This window comes from Apteryx mantelli, chromosome 10 (assembly GCF_036417845.1).
Source record: "Apteryx mantelli isolate bAptMan1 chromosome 10, bAptMan1.hap1, whole genome shotgun sequence".
Taxonomy (NCBI): Eukaryota; Metazoa; Chordata; class Aves; order Apterygiformes; family Apterygidae; genus Apteryx; species Apteryx mantelli.
Genome location: NC_089987.1, coordinates 1,427,715 through 1,446,429, shown reverse-complemented (window position 1 = coordinate 1,446,429; position 18,715 = coordinate 1,427,715). Strand labels below are relative to the sequence as shown.

The 18,715-nt window shown below is 71.7% G+C and overlaps 1 protein-coding gene across 1 annotated transcript; it reads left to right on the top strand.

Moving 5' to 3' along the window:
* Positions 1-1,789: 1,789 nt before the first annotated feature.
* Positions 1,790-18,595, top strand: SNTB2 (syntrophin beta 2). The gene is made up of 7 exons (XM_067302316.1): positions 1,790-2,282; positions 9,792-10,005; positions 12,433-12,643; positions 13,783-13,925; positions 15,519-15,715; positions 16,817-16,998; positions 17,125-18,595. The coding sequence occupies exons 1-7, from the start codon at positions 1,805-1,807 to the stop codon at positions 17,215-17,217; spliced, it is 1,518 nt and encodes a 505-aa protein (XP_067158417.1). The 5' UTR covers positions 1,790-1,804; the 3' UTR covers positions 17,218-18,595.
* The last annotated feature ends 120 nt before the right edge of the window (positions 18,596-18,715 follow it).

The following is an 18,715-nucleotide window of genomic DNA, read 5'->3' as shown; positions in this document are numbered from 1 at the left end:
GGACCGGGCTGTGAATCCACACGCTCTTGCTTTGCAAACCTCTTCTCGCTGCTGTCACTACCTCCCCTCGTAGCTCGGCCCAAGGACACCTGCTGCTTCCCAGCCCCTGCCGCAGAGGGGAGAGGAGAGGAGAGTGCCCGATCGGGATGGCTCAGCCGGGAGGAGGGCGCGGGAGGCTTTTGGCGTGGTGAGCTGGCGCCGCGGCAGCCCCAGGAGCAGAGCTGGCTCTTGGGGGCTGCGGTGGTGTCCCCCTGCTCATGGGGCTTGGTGCCTCCGGAGGACGGGAGCGCAGCGAGCGGCACCACCGTGAGTCAGCAGAGCCATTCTCCACGCCGAGCTCCTGGCGAAGGGAGACGAAGCCCGGCCTGGAAGCAGACAGGGTATTTAGCCATATGTAGTTGGGTGCTTCTCACCCCGCCCGGCAGGGCCTGGTCCCAGACAGCAGCATCCTGCCCAGTCATCCTCTCCATGACGAGGCTGATGCTTGGCCGTATCCTTTCGGGAACGGTATCAGCCCTGTGCTGCTGTGCTGTCATTTCCATTCCCTCCTTCAGCCTCTTATTCCGGCCGGATAAACTCTGCTCCAGCCGAGGGGCAGCCTGGGGCTGCGTTGCTTTCTCACGAAGCCCTGCTGCAGTCCCTCGGGCCTGCCGACGCTCGTGCTGGCCGCGCTGCCCCGGGTGCGCGTGCAGCCAAGGCCAGTCCTCGGACAGCACGCAGCCTCGGGGCAGGACTGCCAACGGGTCGGGGACCGGCGCCTGGTCACTGCAGCCTTGCGAGACTACAGGATCTGAAATATCGGGGCAGTATTTTCAGTGCAGCAATTAAAACGGCTGCCGGTTCAGTCTAGCAGAAATAAGCGTGAGCAAAGCTCTTCTGGGGGGAGAGAAGTTTTATTGAACGGTGATTCAGAACGATTTTTATTCTCTTGCAGACCCCTGCCCCACGTGCATACAGACCCCCCCGTACGCCGGCGAGCGGCCTCCCTTGGCCGCGCACCGCGGTGTCCTACAGGCAATGCAAACCTCCCTGCCTGCCCTCCGTCGCGGCCCCGCGAAGCGCCTGACAAACTCCGGGTATAAATAAACGTGGCAGGATACAGATGTGGCGCGAAGGGGAGCGTCGCCTCGGCGCTGGCGACCTGCAGAGCGCTTCGGCGCCGGCGCGCTGCGCCGTGGCAGCCGCTCGACGTCCGACCGCGAAACCTTTGCCCCCTGCGCGAGTAATTCCTTAATCGCCGCTGCTGGGGCGGGATGGAGGGGCCGCGGGAGGAGGCTGTTTTCCTTCGGGAGAGCGTTTCCTTAGTGGTGCTCGCCGCGGTCCGTCCTCGCCTCTCCTCGGGGCCCTGCCCGCCCGGACGGCTCCAGGCCGCGCGTCCCTCACGGGGGACGGGGGCGGGAGGGCAGCGACCGGGTGAGCGCCGGGGCTGCGGCTGCGTTTCCCCTCCCTAAGCCGGGGTTAAGAACAGGGCGGAAGATCCCGCTCGGCGGCCCGCGGCTCCCGCCCTGAGGCGCGCGCGGCGGCGCCGCCGCGGCCCTGAGGAGAGCGCGGGGGCGGGGCGCCGGCCGCCCCACCCCCCTCCCTCGCCGGCCGCCCCTCCGCCTTGCCCAATCAGAGCGTGGGGGCCGGGCGTAGCCCCGCCCCTCCCGGCGGGCGGGGGCCTATCAGGGCGCGCCATGCGGGCGGAGGGGGAGGAGGAGGGGGGAGGGCGGCCGCGCCGCCCCCGCGCGCCGCCCCGGTGGAGGGGGGTGGGGCGGGGCGGGGCGGGGAGCGCGCGCGGGGCGGCGGCGGCGGCGGCGGCGGCATGGCCGTGTGGACCCGCGCCTCCAAAGCGGGGCTGCTGGAGCTGCTGCTGCGGGAGCGCTGGGTGCGGGTGGCGGCGGAGCTGAGCGGCGAGGCGCTGAGCCTCACGGCGGAGCCCGGCGGCGGCGGCGGCGGCGAGGCGGCGGCGCTCAACGGCGTGGCCAACGGCGCCGAGTGGGGCGGCGCGGAGGCGGCGCCGGCGGCGGCGGCGGTGCCGGTGCCGGTGCCGGCGGGCGTGCGGCGGGTGCGGGTGGTGAAGGCGGAGGCGGGCGGGCTGGGCATCAGCATCAAGGGCGGCCGCGAGAACCGCATGCCGGTGCTCATCTCCCGCATCTTCCCGGGGCTGGCGGCGGAGCGGAGCGGCGCGCTGCGCCTCGGCGACGCCATCCTCGCCGTCAACGGCGTCGACCTCCGCGACGCCACCCACGACCAGGCCGTGCAGGCGCTCAAGCGCGCCGGGAGGGAGGTCATCCTCGAAGGTACCGGCGGATCGGGACCCGCTACCGGCGCCGCGCACCCCCCCTCCGCCACCCGCGGCTCCCCCGTCCCGGTTACCGGGTGTCCCGGGCCCCCCCCCCGGCTCCCCTTCCCGTTACCAGGTGTCCTGCCCCATCCCCCGGCTCCCCTTCCCGTTACCGGGGTCCTGCCCCATCCCCCGTCCCCGTTACCGGGTGTCGCACACGCCCCCGGGTCCCCTTCCCGTTCCCGGGGTCCTGTGCCATTCCTGGACACCCCTCCTACCCCCTTCCCCGTTACCGGGTTTCCTTGTCCCGGCTGCCCGGCTCCCTTGTGCCCCTTCCCCGTTACGGGGCCCCCGATATCCCCTGGGATCCGCTTCCCCGTTACGGGGTCCTGTGCGCCCCCGATCCCAGTTTCTGGACACACGGACACCGCCGTAGTCCGTGGACCTTGTCCCGAGCCGTGGCGTCCCCGCGTGGGGTGGCAATGGGGATGGGGACACCCCCACACCGGTCACGGTGTCCTCGCCCGGAGCGGGGCCGGGGATCCCTGCTCCGCATGGGGATGGGGACGGGAGCAGGCGGAGCGCGGTCGGAGCGCGACCCCGCAGGCGTTAAAACCGGGGGCGGCAGAGAAGCCGGGAACGCGGGGGGCCGCGCGGCACCCGGCTCTTGCCGGCGGCGAAGCGCAGCCCGGGCTCCTCGGGGGAGCGATTTCCTTGCAGTCACTTATTCGCATCCCCGCATTATGGCTATTTTTGGAGTCTTCTGGTTTTATTAATTGCGCAATTTTGTGACTAAGAGGAGCCGAGAGCCCCGGTTATCTGCTGGCGGGGGGGGGGGGAGGGGGACCCTTTCGCTCGCGACGCGCGCAGCTCCTGCCGCCCCCCTTTGCTGCCGCATCGCCCCTCGAAGGGAGGCCTGAGCACCGAGACTTTAACGGCCTGGTGTCCGCAGGAAGCTGGAAGAAAGTTTACCCCCACGTGCGAAAGTTTGCGCCGCGCCGCGCGGGGTCAGCCGTGCTCGTGTCGGGTTTCCCGGCCGTGCACGCTGGAACGGGGGGGAATCTCGGGAGAGCGACTGCCCGAGCCGCCCCGGGGAGGCAGGGGTTTCGCGGGCTGCTCGGGGCGATCGCACCCTCCCGCAGCAGAGCCGCGTAGCAGGTGTGAGGCTGCTCTTTGACGGCGCGAAACCCTCCAGCTTGCGCCCGGGGCTGGGAGCCGCCCCGGCGTCCGCGAGCCCGTGTCGGGCGGTGGGAACACGCGGGCTCCCGGCGCGCCCCGCGTCCCCGGTGCCCCCGTGCCGAGGCGGAGGCCGTCGGCGTTGGTTTCGTGCCCGGGAAGAAGCCTGCTGGCCCTGGCAAGCGCCCGGCTCCTGCCCGACCTGTTTCCCAGGCGGCTTGACAAGCTCGGGCAGGACCTGCCGGTTCCGGGGAGCACGCGGGCTGCCTGGAGCGGGGCTCGCGCCGCGGGACGGCCGGGGGGCTCTGCGGCCCCGCGCGCAAACGAACTCGTCGCTAAGCGCTCTCCAGGGCCGATCGCAGGCCGCTGCCGAGCTGCTGGCTGAGAGGCGGTGAACGTCCCCACGTGCCAGATTCCCTGTCTCTCCTCCTCCACCCTTCCCCTCTCGCTCTTGGCTCGTGCAGCGAGGCTCCTCTTAATGCTCTCCCGCAGGAGCACTGGCAACCGTGGCGTGTTTGCGCCCCTCGCTCCGGCCACGCAGCTCACGGCTCAGAGACGCGGGCCCCGTGAAAGCCGCCCCTTCCTTTCCCGCCGGGAATGCGCAGCAGGATGCTTCTGGCTCCCCGGCGAGGCCCCTAAGCCTGCTCACGGCCCAGCTGCGGGCTGCCTCGCCGCCCTCGGCTCCGGGGCTCCGGCGAGAACATCTTGGGCTTTCCAGCATCTCCACCGAGGCAGAGGAGACCTCGGTCCGAGGGCTGCTCCCGGCCGGGCCAGCCTCACGCTCAGCAACACCGGCAGCAGGGAAGCGCCTCTGTCGTCAGCTCCTCCTCGGCCCCGCTCGGCCGCCCCGGCGGCGCTTTCATCCTCCGCTCCCGCTCCCGGGTCCCTCTCCCTGGGCGAGCTCTTCGGAGCGGCCGGGTTTCCGCTGCAGAGACCCCGCGGCAAGCGGTTTGCGCGCGGTGCGGCAGGAGCTCAGCGCGGAGCTGCAGCCGGCCGGGTAGCGCCGGGGCGGCTTGCAAAGGGGAAGGAGAGTTGCAAGGTCGAACCTACGTGTGATTCAGCGTTTTCCCCTGCCTTTTCCACCCTCGCCGGGTGCAGGTCGGCAGCAGGAGGACGGGGCTCAACGGCCCCCTGAGATCTCCGCGGTGGAGGACGGGCCGCGGCTGGAGCCGGCGCAGCAGGCTCGGCTCGGCTCGGCTCGGCGGGAGCTCCCTTGAGCCGTGCTCGGCCGCGAAAGCAGCTCCTTCCTGCGGCAGGTTGCGAGGGAGGAGTGCCAGCAGCGCCGGCTGGGGTTTCCTTTGCGGCGAGCGCTCTCAGGGAGGGCGCGTAGGCGGGACGGCACCAGCCTGCGCCGAGCCAGCTGCGGGCTGTCCGGCCAACTCGCGCCGGCTCCCGGCAGAAATAGAAGGGCTGGCTCGAAAACGCCCATAGCCGATGTCCCGGAGCGCGTTCGCGGTGGGCTGCGGTGCTCCCATCTGCGCGGTGCAGCAGGGTCCCACCCGAAACGTTGACTTGCAAGGAGCTGGCCCCGCGTGGACGTCCCCCCCCGAGCCGCTAGTCCTGCACGCTCCCTAAATGTTTCCGGGCCTGGCGCCCGCTCCTGCGTCCGCATCCCTCCTTCCTCCCTCCCCAAAGCACTCCAAAAGTTGCAGGTTGCCGCAGGGGCGCGACGTCTCGCTGCTGCTGGTCGAAGAGCCGGACGTGGCGGGATCCCAAGAGCAGAGGCGGTAACAGCTGCCGGAGCCAGCAGGGAAAGCCGGCAGGGAAAGGCGCAGCGCGGGGCTCCTCGGCGGGCGCGAGGGAGCAGGAGGGCAGCACGGAGCCGCTCTCCCGCCTGCGCTGGGACCCCGGCAGGCGGCTCGGCAGCGGGGCCCACGCGAGCCCCGGAGCGATGCTGCCGAGCGCCCCCAGCCCGGGGGCTCTGGGATGCCGTTCCTGCGCGGGCACCGCTCCGCGCCTCGGGCCGTTCTTAAAACGCCTCTTCTGCGTTTCTGGGAAACGACGGCGCCGGGCCCCGGCTCTTCCCCTTTCCCTTCCCGGAACGCTGGCCGGGTTTCGCTGCCTCTTGCTGACGCCCGTGCGGTTCGTTTCGAGCCGTAGCAGGGCAGCGCCGGGTTTCAAGTTGCAGAGGCCCCGGCGCGCCGCAGCTCCGTGGCAGCCCGGAGGCAGGCGAGGCGGCTCCTCCGGCCGGGCGCGGGAATGCCGCCTCGGCTCTCCTCGAGTTCTGCGCGGCTGCTTCCCGGCGCCGGGCCCGCGCTCGGTGCCCTCCGCAGATGGGGAGGTGGTTTGGGACAGAAAGCCTGCGATTCGGGTGTGGTTGTGGCTGCGAGCTCCCTGCTGCGGAGGACCCGCAGGGGAGAGGCCGGCATTAGCGGAGCGGGTTGTTTTTGTGCTTGTTCAAAAGCGCGGGAGGTTCAGAGCGAAGAGGGATGTGAACGCTTGCTGGAGGAGCTCCACGGAGCCGCATTTTGGAGCGGACGCTCGCGCTTTGCGTCCGCGTTTAACTCGCCGACCTTTGCCGGGGGCCGCCACATCTGGCCGCCAGCTGCCGTGGGGAGCCCTCTCCCCCGGCGGCCTGCCGCCGCCTGTCCCCCGCCTGCTCCCGTCCCCCCTTGCGGCGCTCCCTGCCCCGCCGGGTGGAGGGATTAAAGGTGCACGGAGGAGGCGGTAATCCCGGGATAAGCGCGGCAGGAGGCTAATATTAACTCGTTTGCTGCCCACAGCAAGGACAAGCATCTCGTGGCAGCGCGTCTCCATCCAGCTTGTGCCGCTCAACTCGGCAAATCCCACAGAAGCGCAGTGGAGGGGGGAGCGGGGGTCCGGCGCCGCGCTCGGATTAACCCGCCGAGATCTCTCCGGCTGCGCTGCCTTTGCTCGCTGCGGCCCGGACGCCGATGCCTGATCCGCTCCCGTCTCCTCGTGCCCGGAGCAGGGGTCCCTGGGGCTGCTGAAGGAAGGGGGAGGATGCACAGCCGGGCGAGTGCTCGGTTGGTGCTCCGCACCCATCGCCGTGCCCAGGCACAGCCGGAGAGACCGCGGGGGAGAAGCCTGCGTTGGCGGATCGGCCGGTCTGGCTAACGTGAGGCCGCAGCTCGGGACCAGGGCTCCAAGTCCAACCCGTCGCGGCCGCTGCCTGAGCAGCTCCCCTGCAAGCGCCGTGACCGCGGGACGCGGCGGCTCCCGGCGCAGGCTCGGCCGCGCTCCCTCCGTCCTGCCCGCGCGTGGCTCCCGCGCCCGTCTGCTCCGAGCCCTTCGCTCCGCGCCAGGCACGAGCGCCTGCGCCGCCGGAGCGGGTGCTCCGCGCGTGGGAGCCGCAGCAAGCAGCGTGCGGAGGATGCCGCCGCCTCCGCGTGCCGGCTCACGTGTCGCGCTGCTGCCGAAGGGTTGTGCCTGCCCCCTTCCCACGTCTGCCCGGCTTTCTGTGCAAAAAAAAATCCACGTATCCAGCACGAGCAGGGATGGTGGCGACACCAGGGCGCCGCTCGGCCCCGCGCAGGCGGCCCCCCGTGTTGGTGGGTGCAAAGACCCCTTGCAGCGGGGACGGCTGCGGCCGGGGGCTGCCCGCACTGACGTCTCGCCCATTCTCCCCCCTCGCGGCAAAGCGCTTCGTTTCACAGCGGGTTAGCGCTTATTTGCTTTTTTTTTTTTTTCTTCTTTTCTTTTGAATCCTCTGTTGCTTTGTGGCACGTTAAAGTTGCTGTTTCCAGCTTTGTTCCTTCTTCGGAGCCGTGTTGCTAAGGCTCTGCGGCCGGGAACGAGCTCTCTGGATGCGGATTCCTCCTTCCCTGTGTCCGCTGCTTGCCAGCGTGTCGCCTGCCTCGGTGTCAGCGCCGGGATGATTTCGCGCCTTCCTCGCCTTTTAGGGAAGGCGCACGCCGCGGCCGGCGGGGGAGCGCCCGCACTCCGAAGCCCCTGGGGCTGCCGGCACACGGGGGGGGAGAGCCCGGCACGGCAGTCCCAGCCCATGCGCGTGCGTGCGCTGGCGCTGCTCCCTGGCACGTTTTGCAGCGCGGCGTTAAACGTGACCGCGAGCGCTTCCCCTTCGGTCGCCAAAACTGGCCCGGGCGGAGCAGCGCGCGGCAGCGGCTCGGCTGAGGTTGGCTCCGGGGGACGAAACGGGGGGGAGAAGCAGCCCTGCCCCGGCAGCCGTCGGGTTTCCCGGCGCGGAGGGGCTCATCCCTGCAGCGGCGGCGATCCCCTGACCGTGCGGCGCCTCCGCGGCCGCGCGCCTGGCACAGATCCGCGTTGCTCCGGGCGCTGGGAACCCCAGCGCAGGGGCCGCGCTGGCGTCGTGCTGAGCCGTTTGGGGTCCGGAGCTCTGACCTGCGGCGTCTCCAGGAAATCAATGAGCAATCGAAGGCTGCAGCGAGGCGAGAAAGGGCCTGGCAGAGACACCCCGGCCCGGGGCACGCGGCTGCCGGGCTGGAGCGGTTTTGAGGCTCTGAGACGGGGCTGTTGCCGCAGAGCTGCCGATAGCGGTAGTTTCTGGGCCCGCGAGCCCGGTCGAGCCCGCATCCTCTTTCACAGGAGGGAATCGCCGAGCTCGCTCGAGCGCCCACTCCCAGGGTGGCACCGGGACCACGTGCGGTCCTGCGGGTCCAGGCTGTTTTGCTCCGTTTGCTGTTTTCCTGCTTGGCCAAACACGCTTCCTTGCTGGCCGTCCTGCCCGGCTCTGACCAGCTGCTGCATGGAGCGCTTGTTCGCCGGCGTCTGACGCTCTCCGGCGTCTTGAACGAATCGATTTTTCCCGTAAGACGACGGCCGGGGCCAAAGGGCTCCTCGGGGCGGTTTGTGCTAATGGGCCCAAGCCAGCGCAGTGGGCTCGGGGACGGGCGCTGCGAAGGCTCCTGCCGGCAGCTCCGCACCGCCGCTGCCAGCGGCGCCAGAGACGGCAGCGAGCGGGCAGCGAGCCCAGGCTCTCCCTGGCCTGGGCGCGTCCTCGGTGGCTGCAGTGGGAATCATGGGGCAGCCGTGCTTTGGATCCGAGGAACAACCCTGGCGCCGGGGAGCTCGGGTGGAAAAGCGGGCCTGGAGCAAGGCACCTTTCCAGGAGCAGGTGGAGGAGCTCAGCCCGTCTGCGCTGCTCCGGGAAGAGCTGTTCCTGCACCTGCGCGCAGCGGCATCGGCACGAGGGGAGCAGCTCCCCAGCAGGGATCTTTCCGAAGGAGCCTCGGCCTCGGTGCACTTTGCGCGTGCGCTGGCGCCGCGCTCCGTCGCCGCAGCTCTGCCTTGGCTGGGCTGTGCGGTTGTGTCTTTGGAGGAGGAAGAGGAGCAGATGCCTCCTTCCTTCCTCCCGTTTCTGCAGAGGCGCTTGGAGCCGCGACATCCTGCCGGGAAGCCCTCCTCCTCCCGGACAGAGGAGCCAGGCCGCTGGCAGCCGCGAGCGGCAGCTCCGGGGCCGGCGTGGCGCGGCGCGAGCGCCTGCCGCTCTGGAAACTTGGACAGTGCCGTCTTTCCAGCGCGGCGGCGAGGGCGCGTCAGGATGGGCTGGAGCCTGACCTCCTGCCCGTCCCCATTGTGCGGCGCCCCGTCGCCTTTCCGCCCGCGGCTCCCCTCCGCCCGCCCGCAGCCGGCGATGCGCCTGCCCGGCTCGGGGCGCCCCGTCCTCCCAGCGCGCCGGCCCGGGCGGGGAGCGCTCCTCGGCGCCGTGCACCGCGCTCCGTGGCTGCCCGGTCCCGGGGGAACGGGTCGTCCCCGTCCCTCCTCGCTCTGCCCGCCGGGCGCCGCGTGCCGCCCCCCCCTCGGGCACTGCTGCTCCGTTTTCCCGTCTCCCTCCCCGGAGCAGGCACGTGGCCGCGCTGCGGAGAGGAGCCGGCGGCTCCCAGGGCCACGCCGGCTCCGGGAATGGCAGGGCGGGCTGCAGAGCTGCCCCTGACCTCCTGCCCCGGGACCTTCCCGGCCTGGCTCGTTCGTCGGGAAACTAAACAAGGCTCCTCGGCCCGGATCAGCCGCATTTCCCTGCCCTACCCCGCCTCGGCCCCCTGCTCGCCGGCCCCGCGTTCGGCTTCCCGGGCCCTGTGCTGCGCCGCGGCCGGTTTTGGGAGGCATCGCAGCCCTGCGGGGATCTGCCGCAGCCTCGCAGCCGGTGTTTGCTGCGGGGAAAAGGCATCCCGCGACCGGACCGTCCGTCCCTGCTCTCCCCAGGGCCGCTGCCCTCGCTGGCGTCTCTGCCCTGCTCCCCGCTGCTCTGGCGGCCCCGTGTCCCGCAGGCTGGGGGGGGGGGGGGGGGGTCGCAGGGTCTCCCCTGGCCACGCTTCTGGGTCCGTGCCCGGGCCGCCTGCGCGAGGGTCGGATCGGATCGGATCGTCCCGTCCCCGCTAACTCAGCGCCCGCTCTGCTCTGTCCCCAGTGAAGTTCATGCGGGAAGTGACGCCCTACATTAAGAAGCCGTCGCTGGTGTCGGACCTGCCCTGGGATGGGGCCGCCCCGCAGTCGCCCAGCCTCAGCGGCAGCGAGGACTCGGGCTCCCCCAAGCACCACGGCGGCGCCAAGGACCGCAAGGTGATCCCGCTGAAGATGTGCTTCGCCGCCAGGAACCTGAGCATGCCCGACCTGGAGAACAGGTGAGGGCGCGGGGCGGGCGGCGCGGCGCGGGGACGCGCTCTCGGCACCCCGGCTTGGAGACGACGCGCAAGCGCCAAGCGCGGGCGCCTCCTCCTTTGGAGGAGTTCGGGCAGGGTGCTGCGGCGCCGGGGCCCCGCGCACGCGGGGGCAGATGGGTCCGTGCCCGCCGGCGCGGTCCCTGCGGTGCTGGCGCGGCCGAGACGGGCGCCGGGGGAGGACGCGTTCCTGCGGTGCGGGAGGATGGTGCCGGCTGCTGCCGTGCCCGGAGCCCGCTCGGAGGGCCAGCGCGTGCAGCAAGGCGGCGCGTCCTTTCGGGCTGCCTTCAGCCTCCGTGCCGGGCTGTCCGGACAGGGCCGTGCTGGCCGCGGGCCATGCATGGACGGCGGCAGAAGCGCCGGCCGCCCGGGAGCCCGGCGTCGGGTTTCAGCCGCGGCACTTGGGTGCTCGCAGCAGAGCCAGCAGGGCAAGGCTCCGGGTGGGGAAAGCTGCCTCTCGCTGCGGCCGCGACCTCCCGACTCGCCCGCGGAGCCGTAAAGGCGGCTCTGCGGAAATTCTCGGTGGTTTGGCAGGGGGCCAGGGCTCTGCGCCGTGCCCCTTCCCCGGCCCCAGCCAGGGCGCTGGCAGCCCGCCCGCCGCGCGGTGCCAGCGATGGGCTCGTCCGTGCTGAGCTCTCCCAGCAGAAGTGGGGACAGGGGGCGGCGAAACCCCCCTGCTTTGCACCTCCAGCCCCGGAGACCCGCACTGAACCCAGCGGGGCCGGTGCCCGGCCTCCCCGGGCCAGGGGACACTGGGCAAGGGGGAGGGTTGTCTCTGCTGGGACACTTCTCTCCTCGCCTGGCTTGTCCCAGCCAGCCGTGGATGCCGGGGTCGGCAGTGCCGCGCGGGAGGCGCCGGCAGAGCCCGGCGTTTGCCCGGTGCCAGCTGCCTGCAGCCTACGGGGGGGCCAGGAGGGGGCCAGCTCTGTGCCTCCCTCCATGCAGCCCCGGCCTGGCGCCGGATCCCGGAGCCGTGGCAGGACGGTCCAAGCCGGAGGCAGCCCAGGGAGCTGAGCCGGCACAGCCAGTTCTGGCTCCGCTGCTTTCCCGGGGATGGCGGTGGCGGGGAGGCGACTCCGGCTCTGCCCGGGTCTCGCGTTTCCCTGCCGTGCGCTCCGGAGCCTGGCGGGCCTCCAAGGGGCTGATGAAATATGTAGGAGGCCGGCGGTGGCTGCGACGCTAGCACGGCCGCGGCCGGGGAAGCAAACAGCGTCCCACGCAGCTCGGCGCGCGCTTGGCCCCGAACCGCCGGCAAACGGATGTGTGGGGCAAGGACAGAAACCCCCGTGCGTCGGAGGCGTCAGCTGGGCTCGGGCTCGGAGCAGAGCCCATGCCGAGTGTGCCGGGCCGGCCGGGAGAGCGGGGATCACGCTGCCAGGGCACCGGGCTCAGTGCGCAGGAGCTGCCGGGCCATGCTTCCCGCTGGCACGGTGACGGGTCCCATCATCCCTGGGCTCCCATGGGAGCGAGTGGGGCTTCCCGCAGCCGAGGGGCACCAGCCGATCCCACCTGCAGGACGGGGAATGCAGGGACCAGGGCAAGCACGGCCCTTCTCCCTGTCGAGGCTTCCGGAGGCGGGTGGGAAGCGCAGCCGGTCTCTCCGGCTCTCCCAGCAGCCTGAGGAAGCTGTGAGCTGCGTTTAGCCCGTGCTCGGAAACGTTAATCCAATTACGCGCCCCGCTCACCCAGGGGGAAACGCGCTGCCTCTGCAAAGGGCCTTCGCCGGGCCGGAGCCGCTGTGGGAGGTTCCCGCGCTGCTGCCGCCGCCGGGCGCAAGGTACTTTGCTCCCAGCTCCCGCCCCGTGCGTGGGGCGCCGGGGCAGCGGGGCTGCGGCCGGGGCAGCGGGGCTGCGCTCGGTGCTCTCTGCCTGCCCGCGCCTGGGGTGCTCCGCTCTGCTCCGCTCACCGGCGGCCGTGGAAGAGGCCCCCGAGGCTGCCGCCTGCCCCCCACGGCTGCGGCCAGTGGGACAGGCGCTACCTGGCTCTGCCAAAGCGGGGCCGGCGCGCGCTCCGGTGGCTCTCCAAGGGCGCCAGCGCCGTCCTGGCGGGGACGGCCAGGCACCCGCGCGCGGAGCAGCTGGAGCAAGCAAGGGCAGGCAGGTCCAGGTGCGCCCGGGCAAGCCCAGCCCAGCCGGGAGCGGCGCGCTGTCGCAGGAGGGAGAAGCTGGGAGCGTGCCTCTCCCCGGCACCCCTGCTGCCTGCCTGGCTCTGTCTCCGGAGCGCGCAGCCGGCTCTCAGCAGGCTCGGCCCTTGTCCCTGGAGATGCCGCAGGCAGGGGTCCAGCAGCTCCTGGGCTGTCCCATGCTCTGCCAGCCACCCGGGCGGTGCGCTCGGCTCTGGCAAAGGGTGGCGTTTCCCATATCCTTGTTCCGGCGCTGTTTCCCGCTGCAGGTTGATCGAGCTGCACTCTCCGGACAGCAGGAACACCCTGATCTTGCGCTGCAAGGACACGGCGACCGCTCACTCCTGGTTTACGGCCCTGCACACCAACATCGCGGCCCTGCTGCCGCAGGTCCTGGCCGAGCTCAACGCCACGCTGGGCACCACCAACACCACGGGCAGCAGCAAGGAGGTCAAGCACATCGCGTGGCTGGCGGAGCAGGTAGGCGCCTCCGGGGCCGTCCCGCTTCCCAGCGCTGTGGGGCAGCCCTTTCCCGGGACAGACAGCGCGCAGCGGCGGCACCGGCTGTCCCCGCGCTGTCCCTCCCCCGGCAAACGGACCTGCCCCTCCTGGAGAGGCCAGACTACAGGGCAGCCGCGGGAGGTGCTGTGCTGGGCTAGCCGGGCTGCAGCACCGTGCCGAATGCGGCAGTGCTCAGCTCCCTTCCCATCCCACGCATTCAACTCCAAGCCGGCGACGTTGAGCCGTCAGTGGCTCCAGGGTCCCTGCGCAGCAGCCTGGGCCGTTGCTGAGCTCGGGAAGGAGGCAGCGGGCTGGAATAGCCCTGTGCCGTAGGGCAGTGACAGACCGTGTGGCCGGGAGCTGGGCTGGGGCTTGTTCTCGGCTGTGCGGCCTCTCCTGCACCTTCTCTCCCCGTTTTCCTGCTCCTGCTCCTGGCTGGGCGCTGCCGTACGGCGAGCAGCGCAGCCCTCCGCAGCGCGCGGCAGGACCGGCCCAGCGCCCGGCTGCCTCCCGCAGCAGCTGCCGCCCGAGGCAAAGGCAGCCAAGAGCTTCAAACTGAAGTTCTTGAACTTCCAAGAACCGCGAACGGCCCTGCTGGGATTTCCTAGCTGGAGATATTAATAACCCCCTTGCTCTTCCGTGAATTTGCTGCTCTCAGAGCTGTAGCTTCCCCAGGCATTGCCATGTCCTTAGCCCGGTAAGAGGAGGTCTGCCGGGACCTGCTCTTGAAACAGGCTTTCCGGGACGGCCACACGCGACGGCACCGTGCCTGGCTTTTCCCAGACGATGCATTAACGCGGCCCAAGAGCCCGCTAATACGGGGCCCGCTTGCCTTGGGGGTCAGCCTGGCGGCAGAGGTGGCTCCGGAGTCATTCCGCGTGGCTGTCGCGGTGCGGCAGGGCACCAGCCCGGGGGACGAGCCGGCAGCGCCCGCTCCGGCTGAGCTCGGCTGTTCCCGGCCTCCCGCTGAGCCGTCGCCTCCCCGCCGCTCCGAGGCTCCGTGGGGCCAGGCTGCCCCGAGACCGCAGACGGGGCAGGGAGCCGGTAGCCGAAACGCAGCTCCCCGGTGCCGGCTCCCTGCCCGGCCCCCGTTAGCGAGCCCCGCTCGTGTCTTGCAGGCCCGCCTGGACGGAGGGAGGCAGCAGTGGCGGCCCGTCCTCATGGCCGTGACGGAGAAGGACTTGCTGCTCTACGACTCCATGCCCTGGACCAGGGACGCCTGGGCCTCCCCCTGCCACAGCTACCCGCTCGTAGCGACCAGGTGGGCGCGCGCCACCGCGGGATGGGGGGCGAGGGGGCTCGCCCTCGCGCGGGGTGCCTCCGTCCGCCCGGGGCCCTCGGCTACCGGCTTTCCTTGGCAAACCGCGGCCCCCGTCCCGCGGGGCTGGTCCCAAAGGGCGCGTGCCGGCCCCGCGCCGCCTGGGTACGGCGGAGCCCTGCGGCGCTTGCAGAGACGCAGCCGAGACTGAGCGGACGGAGCCGTCGGTCGTGTCTTGGCTCTGTCGCGGAGCGGCCTCTGACGACCCGCCGCTGCCCGCGGAGCGAAAGCTGCAGCTCGTGCGGCGCTCGCACGCGGCAAAGAGCCTTCCGTAAATGCACGCTCCTGCCCCGAGCGGGGAGCGAGTCCAGGGCTCCGCATGTGCCCGCTGCCGCGTTCTCGGAGCGGGGAGGCGGCACGCGCCGCCAGGCCCCGGCAAGGAGCTCCTGCTCTCCCCCCTCGGCGCGAGCCGTTTCCCCGTCCCCCGCTGCCGGCCAAGCCGCTGGCCGGGCCTCCCGGGGCGCGCGGGGGCGCGGAGCTGGCAGGCGTTCCCCACCGCCGCCGCCGCCGCAGCTGGATCGAATCACCGCCCCTGCCAGCGCGCCCCAGCTGTGGCCCCCGGGGCTGCGCCGGCGCTGCCGGCTCCAGGTGCCCGTGCAGGGCTGCTCCGCTCCCTGCGCCGGGAGCCCGGCTGGGAGCCGGCGGGGAAGCGTCCCCGGCTAGCAGCCCGCGCCGTCTCCCGAGCTTGTGCTCCCGGCTCTGGGGCTCCCACCCTCTGCCGAAAGCCGCAGCAGCCGGCCCTCGGGCAGCCCCCCGGGGCGGCCGGGGTTTTGGGGGGCCCTGCGGGGCGCTCGCTGGCTCTGTCCCCCCCCCCCCCCCCCCCCGGGCTGCTTCGCCATCTGGCTCTGCTTTATAGCCGGGCCCCTTGCGGAGGGGCCTCCCCCTCCTGCCGCGGCGGCGGCAGTGGCGGCCCCGCGCTCCGGCGCTCGCTGGCTGCAGCCGCGGTGCGTTCCCAGCCAGGCCAGCCGGGACCTGCTGTGTTCGTGCCGTCCGGCAGCTGGAATCGCTCCGCCGCTCCTCCCCGTGAGCGCTCGCCCGGAGCCGCGGCCTCGCCGCCGTGATGTGGCTTCGTGCCGGGACGAGCCGAGCTCTCCCGCGGGGCAAAGCAGCTGCCGGCTCCGGCCGGCGCAAGGCTGGAGCTTTTCCCTGTGTCCCGTCGCAGCTTTTCCCGAACACGCTGTGGGCGCAGGCCCCTCTCCCCGGGGCGCGGGCCATGGCCTCTGCATCCCTTCGCTGCCTCTCCTGGTGCAGTCGGGCACAGGCCACCGTTTCTGAACCCTTCTCTCTTCACTGCCCCAATTCCTGCCCAAATACCGACACACCGGGGATGCCGGGAGCCGGGGCGGGCGGAAAGGAGTCAGTGTGGGCCGGGGAAGGGGGGTCCAGGGTTATTTTTCTCCCTCCTGGACGCGCTGGCGCTGCTGCGGGGCACGCGAAAGGGGAGGGGGGCGAAGGGCAGGTGGGCGTCACGCGGGGCCGGGCTGCGTCCGACGCTGCCTCCGTGCCCCTGACGTCCCTCTCCCCGTCCGCCCCCAGGCTGGTTCACTCCGGCTCGGGACGCCGCTCTCCCTGCCCGGGCTCCGAGCTCACATTCGCCACGCGGACGGGCTCTCGCCAGGGCATCGAGATGCACGTCTTCCGCGTGGAGACGCACCGCGACCTCTCCTCCTGGACGCGCATCCTCGTCCAGGGCTGCCACGCCGCGGCCGAGCTGATAAAGGAGGTGTCCGTGGGTAAGCGCGGGCGGCGGACGCGCCGGCTGCTCCGGCTCCGGGGGCTGCCGGGGGGCTCCTGGCTCCCCGCGGGGCCAGCAGTGCTGCCGGACGGAAAGCAGGGCCGGGGGCTTAGCGGGGACGCGGTGGCGGCCTGGCGCCTCTCTCCCGTGTTGCTCTTCAGCCCTGGCAGGTCGTGTCCGCTTTTGCCCCAAATGCGCGGAGGCGAGCGGCAGGGCAGGGTGGTCGCGGACCGGCCGGAAGCGCCCGTGGCCAGCCCGGGCGGGAAGTGACCCAGATCGGGGACACGGCGGCCCCCGAGGTGGCCGGAGCAGGGCTGGGCGCGGACGGCGGTGGGGACAGTGTCGAAGCTCCCTCTAGTGCCTGCAGGGACGTGGCCACCCTCGGAGCGTCCGGCCGTGCCGCCAGTCCGGCCGTGCCAGCCCGGCGAGCCGAGGCGGCAGCAGCAGCCCCCGGCAGCTGGCGGCTCCGGAGCCCGGAGCAGCTCCTCGCTGGGGCTTCCCAAATGACCGGAGGGCTGGAGCCTGCTGCTCACGGAGCACGGGAGTCCCCTCCGGCCTGCAGCCCTGCAACCCCAGGGCCCCCCCCCCGATGCGACCCCAGGGCCCCCCCAGTGCAACCCCAGGGCTTCCCAGTGCAACCCCAGTCTCCCAGTGCACCCTAGATGCCTCCCATTGCAATCCCAGGGCCCCCCATTGCAATCCCAGGGCCTCCCAGTGCAACCCTAGGGCCCCCCAGTGCAACCCCAGAGTCTCCCAGTGCACCCTAGATGCCTCCCATTGCAACCCCAGGGCCCCCCATTGCAATCCCAGGGCCTCCCAGTGCAACCCTAGGGCCCCCCAGTGCAACCCCAGAGTCTCCCAGTGCACCCTAGATGCCTCCCATTGCAACCCCAGGGCCCCCCATTGCAATCCCAGGGCCTCCCAGTGCAACCCTAGGGCCCCCCAGTGCAACCCCAGAGTCTCCCAGTGCACCCTAGATGCCTCCCATTGCAACCCCAGAGCCTCCCAGTGCGACCCCAAGGCCTCCCAGGACCCCCCCCCAGTGCACCCCAGGGCCCCCCGCGGGACGGCGCTGAGGCCGGGCCGCCCGTGTCCGCAGGCTGCACGCTCAACGGGCAGGAGGTGAAACTCTGCATCCACTACGAGAGCGGCTTCACCATCGCCCGGGAGGAGACGGGCGGCAGCGTCCTCTTCCGCTACCCCTACGAGAAGCTGAAGATGTCGGCGGACGACGGCATCAGGAACCTCTACCTGGACTTCGGCGGCCCCGAAGGGGAGCTGGTGAGGATGGGGGGGGCTCGCCGGCGGGATTCGGGGGCGTTCGTCCCCCGGCGCGCGGTGGCCCTCGAGGTCTGTTTTCGCAGGGCGAAAGCCGACCGGCGCTCTCCTCTCGCCTTCCCTCCGCAGGCGCTGGACCTGCACTCCTGCCCCAAGCCCATCGTCTTCGTGTTGCACACTTTCCTGTCGGCCAAAGTCACCCGCATGGGGCTGCTGGTGTAGGACGTGGGCCCCGGCCCCACGCCACCGCCGCTGCCGCCTGGGCATCCCGGGAAAGCGCCGCGGCCCCCCGGCACCTCCTCCTGCCACACTAGTGCCTTGCCGAGGGCTGGGACGCTCCCGCCGCCCCCAGAGCCGCAGCCGGGCCGGGGGCCCCTCCGGCAGGACGGCTGTGCCTGCTGCCACGGAGGCCGGTCCCGGCCCCGAGCCGGGCTGGAGCTGGGCCCGGCGCTGGCTCCGCTCCGACGCCTCGCGGCACCGGCGGCTCCTCGCCTCGGCCCCCGGCACGCGCCGGCCTTTACACAGCGCGAGGGGAGGGCCGGGGGCGCAGACACCAGCTCGGATTCCTCCGGGAACGAAGCCATTTCTGACCTCACCAAACGTGCCTTGGAGCGGGGCGAGCCGGGCGCCCCCGGGGACGCCGACGCCAGCACCGGGGAGGCGCGCGGGGCCGCCCGCGCCGGGCCCCTCGCTCCCGTGCCTGCATCCAGAGAGGCCGGTGCTGGCTCCGACCTGGCCCGGCTCCGTCCCTCCGCTCCCCAGCGCAGGGCATGATCCGCGCTCGGCCCCCGTGCCACCCTGGCCTTTCCCCGCCGCGGGGCCGGGAGCAGGGCTGGCCGCGGCCGGCACGGGGAGCCGGGCTGCTTGTCGGGTCATGGCGAGGCTTTGGCGCGGCCGCGGCGCCGGCTTGGGACAGGATAGGATGGCCTGGCCCGGCCCGGCTGCCCCGCGCTGTACATACCGCCTGGCCGTCCGTGTCCCGAGCGGGCTGTTCTCAGCTATGTTAGTCTCTGTTTTGCAAACTACCTAATAAGCTGCTATGCAAATTCTGTTACGCCCTTGCTGACCTCGAGGGGCGAAAGGTCCCCGAGGGTTTCGGGGAAGGATGTGTAGACTTATGCACTTTCGCTTTTTGTACTTTACCTCTGACACTTAAGCTTGACCGGTGGCTCCTTCGGCTCGCGGGGCGGTCGAGCTTTACGTGCGGCCCGTGCCAGGCGCCGGCACATCCTCGGCGGGGGGCCGGGGGCCGCGGCCGCGCTCACGCTGCTGGGCGCCACGCGGCCAAGGCACCGGCCGCACGACACTGCTGTGACCCCCCCCCCGCACCGCCGTGCAGCCCTTTCTATTTTTGTATTCTTTGTAAATCGCTATTTATATAAGACTTCCTTTTTTGGGGTTTTTGAATCTCAGACTTTTGGGTCGTCCAGGTTACCAAATCCGATAGCCAGCGCGGGGCGGCTCCGCACGCTCCAGGGACGTGGGCGCCGGCGAGGGGCGCCCTGGGCAGCACTGGCGTGTGCTGCCGTGTGCTGCCGTGCGCCCCGGCCGCGCGGGGCCCGTCACCCCGCACTGTACGTAATAAAGGCGTTTGCTGTGAGCCCCGGCCCCGGCCTGTCTCTGCAGAGGGTGTCGTGGGGGGATGGGGATGGGGACAGCACCACGGGGGGCAGGGGGCTGCACCAGCGTGGTGCCGTGTGTGTGTGTGTGCGTGTGTGCA

Coding starts and splice junctions, on each gene's coding strand:
- SNTB2 (XM_067302316.1), top strand. CDS start 1,805: ATGGCCGTGTGGACCCGCGCCTCCAAAGCGGGGCTGCTGGAGCTGCTG. Junction 2,283..9,791: donor GAGGGAGGTCATCCTCGAAG/GTACCGGCGGAT, acceptor CTCTGTCCCCAG/TGAAGTTCATGCGGGAAGTG. Junction 16,999..17,124: donor GCGGCCCCGAAGGGGAGCTG/GTGAGGATGGGG, acceptor TTCCCTCCGCAG/GCGCTGGACCTGCACTCCTG.